This window comes from Salmo salar, chromosome ssa16, assembly GCF_905237065.1.
Source record: "Salmo salar chromosome ssa16, Ssal_v3.1, whole genome shotgun sequence".
Classification (NCBI taxonomy): Eukaryota; Metazoa; Chordata; class Actinopteri; order Salmoniformes; family Salmonidae; genus Salmo; species Salmo salar.
This window is the reverse complement of record NC_059457.1, coordinates 42,574,811-42,581,864: the sequence shown is the minus strand read 5'-3', so window position 1 is coordinate 42,581,864 and position 7,054 is coordinate 42,574,811. Positions and strand designations below refer to the sequence as shown.

The 7,054-nt window shown below is 42.5% G+C and overlaps 1 protein-coding gene across 2 annotated transcripts in view; it reads left to right on the top strand.

Moving 5' to 3' along the window:
* The first annotated feature begins 211 nt into the window (after positions 1-211).
* Positions 212-7,054, top strand: part of abca7 (ATP-binding cassette, sub-family A (ABC1), member 7) — a 42,484-nt gene continuing 35,641 nt past the window's right edge. The window contains exons 1-7 of one of the 2 annotated variants that reach the window (XM_014149316.2): positions 212-332; positions 2,267-2,369; positions 2,795-2,888; positions 4,010-4,151; positions 4,476-4,603; positions 4,774-4,895; positions 6,567-6,761. In XM_014149316.2, coding sequence (XP_014004791.2) covers positions 2,304-2,369; positions 2,795-2,888; positions 4,010-4,151; positions 4,476-4,603; positions 4,774-4,895; positions 6,567-6,761 — 747 coding nt within the window. In that variant the 5' untranslated portion in view covers positions 212-332; positions 2,267-2,303. The remainder of the gene's footprint in view (positions 333-2,266; positions 2,370-2,794; positions 2,889-4,009; positions 4,152-4,475; positions 4,604-4,773; positions 4,896-6,566; positions 6,762-7,054) is intronic. The other variant, XM_014149317.2, reaches the window with a different exon arrangement.

The following is a 7,054-nucleotide window of genomic DNA, read 5'->3' as shown; positions in this document are numbered from 1 at the left end:
ATTCTGAAAGAGACCATTATTATGTAGTAGTAATCGACCTTGTGTAACACTGTACGTGTCATACTCCTGGCCAACCAGCTTCATTTGTGTACCAAAATAGCGGTAGAATTGACGGTGTTGCAACCAATGAGACAGGAAACCGGTTTCTGTAACCCCTGTCATAATCCTCCTTTAGCCAATAAACATCCACCAGTGGGCGTGCAGTCTGTAGATTTCATCTCCAGTTACAAACACATGAGATACACACACACAGTTTACGTCAATGCGGAACCGAAAATACTTATTTGGGACATTTACAGTGATAAATAGGAATATTGTCATTCATGCAAAAGGTGAGCCTATTACATTATTGTCCCGGGATGCCTCTCTTTCGGCTAAATTACCTAATTTAATCCTTAATACTGCGTAGGCTGCTTTATCCCAAACGCGTTAGCATCACTTTGGGAGAAGAGCATGTACAATTGTTATATTCTGTCCATTTTTGTAGCTATGATAACGTGTATAACCAGTCATTTATTTTAATGTTACATAATTATTTGTCTGCTTTTATAGTTTGTTCAAAAATGTTCATATAATCAAACATTTTTGCTGACTTTGTTTGAATGAATAACACTGGTATATAGCCCTGTAAATGATTACATTTAATTTAGTTATAATTTGATTAATTAAGACGTTAATTTGAATTGAATTCATTAGTAATGAACGTGTTAGCCTACATTTGAGTGATCGCTGTGTAGCATTGCCTGGTATGGCATGTTGTTGACATACGTTCTCAGGTGTGTACCCCAAATTGTGTGAAATGTTGAGAATACTTTCAAAATATGTTGTCATCCATTGTCAAACATTTAGTAATGTCTCTCTTATTCATTTTAGGGTGCGGTATTTAATTTGAGCCCAGGTCAGTTAATATTCTCTATGGGGGTAGACCAGGTTAGTTTAAGTAGGCCAATTTGTCTTCTGACCTCTAGTCAAATCAAATTTATTTATAAAGCCCTTTTTACATCAGCTGATATCTCAAAGTGCTGTACAGAAACCCAGCCTAAAACCCCAAACAGCAAGCAATGCACGGTGGCTAGGAAAACCCCCCTAGAAAGGCCAGAACCTAGGAAGAAACCTAGAGAGGAACCAGGCTATGAGGGGTGGCCAGTCCTCTTCTGGCTGTGCCGGGTGGAGATTATAACAGAACATGGCCAAGATGTTCTAATGTTCATAGATGACCAGCAGGGTCAAATAATAATAATCACAGTGGTTGTCGAGGGTGCAACAGGTCAGCACCTCAGGAGTAAATGTCAGTTGGCTTTTCATAGCCGATCATTCAGAGTATCTCTACTGCTCTATCTCTACTAGTGTCATTCATCCAGGCCCCATCTGGGTTCTCAATTGAATTGTGTTTCATATAGTCAATTCCATGTCTGACATCAGCCTTACCATTTTGATCTGGTTGTTGTGGAGATGTTTAAAGAAAACGAACTTATTGAGCATGTATTGTATTAATTTATTTGCACATTATGATAATGAGCATGTTATAAAGGTTTAATGCGCATAAAGTGCATCGTTGAACACAGATGAATGCACACATAATAGCTTGGCACTAGGGATAGGCCTATGAAAAATGAGTGAGGTGAATTTACAAGTGAAATCACACTTATTTGCTGGTGAATTCATTTAGATGACACAATGCTGTTTATCAACAAATGATAAGACGTGGAAGCATTTGTTGAGCAAAATTTCATTTAGAAATCTCAGAATCACGTAAACCAATTGGGATAATGAGGATTGCAGGATCAATTTAGGGGGAGTCCTGAGCAGATTAATGTTCTCTCCTCCGTGACGTAATAGCATAGTACCCTCATCTTCATGCTATTTCATTGCGTTTTTGTTAAATATTTATCACGCACTAGATGACATTACTCAAAGTTTTCCAACTGAAGCTACACTGCATCTGTGAAGTACAGATGTTTGTTAAAGAGAATGTTTATTGTCTGGATTAAGCTGGCCTGTCGTGATCTATCAGTGTCTTCAGACTCCCTGTGAGGATGTGGGACTTACAGGACAGTGTGCTCCTGTCAGCACCTGAATTAGCCATGTACTCTGGCAATAAGGAATATGTTAAGATAACAAATATCCCAATTTTTCTGCTAATTTTACATTTCCAAGTCGAGGTGCTCACACTGCTGTTGTTTAGTTCATTTTCTTCGGTCAGAAAATACTTTTTTAGTCAAGACACAGGTGTCCAACTGCTCTCCCTCATGTTTTGTTCCTATAGTGCTGCACTATGGCTTGGTAGCACCTTGCAGCACAACATGGGGATCGGGACTCAGCTCTTGCTCCTGCTCTGGAAGAACATCACTTACCGCAGGAGGAACAAGGTGGGAACTGAACTGGCACATGTTCAGTGGTGTAGCAGTAGTTGGCCCTACATCACATTAACAGATGAAATTAGGATATTAAGAGCCAACATGTCTCTATGTACCACCATTTATAAAGAGCCAGCATGTCTCAATGTACCACGTGTTATAAAGAGCAAACATGTATGTGTGTACCACTTGTTATGTAAAGCCAACATGTCTCTATGTACCACTTCTGATTCTAACGTTCCTATTGACCATGTCCCCTTTTTAAATCATGAATGAAATTGATATCCATGATGTAACCTAACAAATGAATTCGGCCTTTTTGACCATTAAGCTACAGGTGCAATCTGTTGTCTTAAGACTCCTAACATAAGGCAGTGGTAGCTGCTAGCCACTATTAGCCTAATGTGAGTGATGATGTAATCCCTCCCTCCCTCCAGGTCCAGTTGATTATCGAGCTGGTCTGGCCTCTGTTCCTCTTCCTCATCCTCATCTCAGTGCGTCACTCTCATCCTCCCTACAAACAGAGCCAATGTGAGTGCCCATCAGTCAGTCTACTCTTGTGTTGACAGTGTTGCTCTCGTGTCAACTGCCTACCAGCTCTGCTGTAACACACAGGTTAAGCTCTCCCTCCCTGCCTCAGAAATTTCCAGCCAACCACATAAGCTGATTAGCTAGGTGAGAGTGATTCTGGGTGCCGCCAGACTTTTTCCAGCCTGTTCTGCTCTTCATCGTCGTCTTGCTTATTTGTGGACTCTTGTCATGCAGTGGGTCAATTTCACAGATGTAACATTGTATGTATTTTAGCTCAATCTCAGTGTTTACATTTGTCCATGGTTCACATCATGACTGGTTGCCTCTCACATGAATCCTATCAGTCTCGAGACCCCAGCAAAAATGGCCTTTAAATTTATCTGACTATTTGACCTGATAGTTTGTATGTATTGATATGTAGGCTGCGTGTGCCTTTTAATTATTTTATTTTTTTTAAATTTAGTTCTGTCTTTGAGCTGTTCTTGTCTATTATGTTTTGTGTGGACCCCAGGAAGAGTAGCTGCTGCTTTTGCAACAGCTAATGGGGATCCTAATAAAATAGCAAATAAATGTATCGGTGTGTCCAGCCCTTATATTTAGCCTCACAATGAAGTGATTTACCCTTTTCTTTTCAGGACAACCAGGGCAACACGTAGAACACAACACAATTTGACATAAACAGTTGCATTCATGAGCTTTATTGACAAACGTCAATAAGAATAAGGTTAGCCAAAGCAAAAACCTGATAAAAATGAATGTATATGAATGCTGTAAGTACAGAAATTGTTTTCTCAGTGGAAAATGAAGATCCAACTAGTCAGTGACAACTGTGTGGTGTACGTGACAGCAGCTATGTGCGATTCTGATCGTCTGTAGTTCAAACACACAATGTTTAAAAGGGGTTTGAAGGTGGGACTCATTGGATTAACAATGTTCTGACAGACATCTCAGAGACAAGGCCAATCTTACTGTGTTGAAAGGAGTGTGATTATTACACACATCAAAATCTATCACAGGAACTAGGCAACAGTTCAACAGTGTTTTGCATGTCTCAGGTCAATCCCACAGCTAACGCGTGTGTGTGTGTGTGTGTGTGTGTGTGTGTGTGTGTGTAATTCCAGGTCATTTCCCCAACAAGGCACTTCCCTCAGCAGGCACCCTGCCATGGGTTCAGGGAATCATCTGCAACATCAACAACCCCTGCTTCCACAACCCCACTCAGGGGGAGACCCCAGGGCGGGTGGGCAACTTTGACAACTCCATGTGGGTGTACTGCAGTGTATTTGTGTGTGGCCAAAGTACTTAATTGGTGGTTGTTGAACATCAGGGATTTGGGCCAGTTCTGTTTCAATGTGTTCTGATAAAAGTGTTCTAAACCAGATTATGTGATACAATTAAAGTATATGATTTAGGGCATGTGTTGGAATCAGAACATTTCAACATGTTTATTTTTTATTTAAACTGAATTGGAGTTGACTTCCAACCCTACTGCATGCCACTGAGTTGTTTGATATGAAGCTTTAATTGTATAACAACCAATCCATAAAACCGTTTTATCTCACCCCAAGTGTTTTTTTTCTCCTGCAGACTCTCTCGACTGTTAGTGGACTCCCAGACAATCCTGTCCTACAGTGGCAACCAGACAGCCTTCTCTGGCTTTCAGGACCTTCTAGATACTATACGGAGACTTGGAGAGAGGCCAGGCGCCTGGCCAAGTATGTGGCTGTCTTCAGACAGTGAATACGGATCAGAGCATTGCAGTCTGCAAATTCTCTTTGTGGATTGTCTCAAACAGGAGAAAACAATGAAGTGTCAAGTGTCTGTCTGTCTGTGCTGTTTTGTTGTCCTGTTATGTCCTGATTCATGTTTTTTGTTTGCGTTATAGATCTTCCTGTGGGAGAATACCTGCGAGCCAATCAGACCTTCTCCAACTTTCTTCTGACCAATGGCAGCCTGTCTCCCTCTGCCCTAGACCAGCTGTTCAGGGCTCGCCTGAACTTTCAGGTGGTAAGCACTGCAGTAAACCACATGTTGACTCCCAGTCAGGCTAAAAGTATCTCATGAGTTCAACCAAGGTAGTATGTGCACAGAAAAAAACCTAATTGAATCAGCGGTGAACATAAACCTGACTATATACACACCTACTTACATTATTTAGCAGATAGTCCAGAGCGACTTACAGTAGTGAGTGTATACAATTTCCTAATGGTCCCTCGTGGAAATCAAACCTACAACCCTGAAGTTGCAAGCGCCATTCTCAACCAACTGAGCCACATGGGACCACTTGTTTTACATATTCTGTGTCTTTGGGTATCTTCTTGACCACATGTATCTCTCTGGACAAGAGGAATACCTACAGTATGTAAGAATGCTGTTTATTGACTATAACTCAGCCTTCAACACCATAGTACCCTCCAAGCTCATCATCAAGCTCGGCGACCTGGGTCTGAACCCCGCGCTGTGCGACTTGGTCCTGTACTTCCTGACGGGCCGCCCCCAGGTGGTAAAGGTAGGAAACAAAACCTCCGCTTTGCTGATCCTCAACACAGGGGCCCCACAAGTGTGCATACTCAACCCCCTCCTGTACTCCCTGTTCACCCATGACTGCGTGGCCACACGCCTCCAACTCATCATAAAATTTGCAGACGACACAACCATAGTAGGCCTGATTACCAACAATGACGAGACAGCCTACAGGGAGGAGGTGAGGGCCCTGGTGGAGTGGTGCCAGGAACATAACCTCTCCCTCAACATCAACAAAACGATGGAGCTGATCGTGGACTTCAGGAAACCGCAGAGGGAGCACGCCCCTATCCACATCGACGGGACCGCAGTGGAGAAGGTGTAAAGCTTCAAGTTCCTCGGCGTACACATCACTGACGATCTGAAATGGTCCATCCACACAGACAGTGTGGTGAAGAAGGCGCAACAGCGCCTCTTCAACCTCAGGATACTGAAGAAATATGGCTTGGCCCCGAAGACCATCACAAACTTTTACATATGCACAATTGAGAGCATCCTGTCGGGCTGTATCACCGCCTGGTACGGCAACCGCAGGGCTCTCCAGAGGGTGGTGCGGTCTGCCCAACACATCACCAGGGGTACACTGCCTGCCCTCCAGGACACCTACAGCACCCGATGTCACAGGAAAGCCAAAAAGATCATCAAGGACATCAACCACCAGAGCCACTGCCTGTTCACCCCACTATCATCCAGAAGACGAGGTCAGTACAGGTGAATTAAAGCTGGGACCGAGAGACTGAAAAACAGCTTCTATCTCAAGGCCATCAGACTGTTAAATAGTCATCACTAGCCGGCTACCACCTGGTTACTCAACCTCTCACCTTAGAGGCTGCTACCCTATGTAGACATGGAATCACTGGCCACTTTAATAATGGAACACTAGTCACTTTAATAATGTTTACATATTTACTCATTTCATATGTATCAACTGTATTTTAGTCAATGCCTCTCCGACATTGCTCGTCCTAATATTTATATATTTTTTAATTCCATTATTTTTCTTTTAGATTTGTGTGTATTTTTGTGAACTGTTAGATATTATATTAGATATATATTACTGCACTCTTGGAGCTAGGAACACAGCATTTCGCTACACCCGCATTAACATCTGCTAAATATGTGTATGTGACCAATACAATTTGATTTGATTTGTAGGTGTCTCTGGCAGGCACTGGGGTGATGCTGAAGGACATTGTGTGCAATGCCACTGTGCTGAGCCAGTTCCTCACTGTAGATCAAGAGGATTCTATGGCGGAGCTGCAGAGCCAGCTCTGTGCCATCCCAGCCGACACCCTGCAGCAAGCAGAGCAGCTCTTCCTCTCCCAGCTGGACTTCAGCAAGTTCTTCACGGTCAGTTGAGGTCGCACACTCTCTGTCCGTGGTTTTTCATGTTGTTGTGAAAGGAAAAATATATTGCTGTTTTCCTATCGAAGTGCATGTAAATTAACTTGATGACAAAACTATTCAGCCACTCTTGGAGGAAAATGTATTTTTCTATGCTATAACAATGGGTCACATAGTATGTCTGCTTGCTTTTTTATAGATGAATTCTACCTGACAACAGGTGCTTATTATTGTCTTCCAAGAATCAATTACTGTATGCATGAAGTTAATGAATCAACTGATGTGTCATGTTCTTAGCC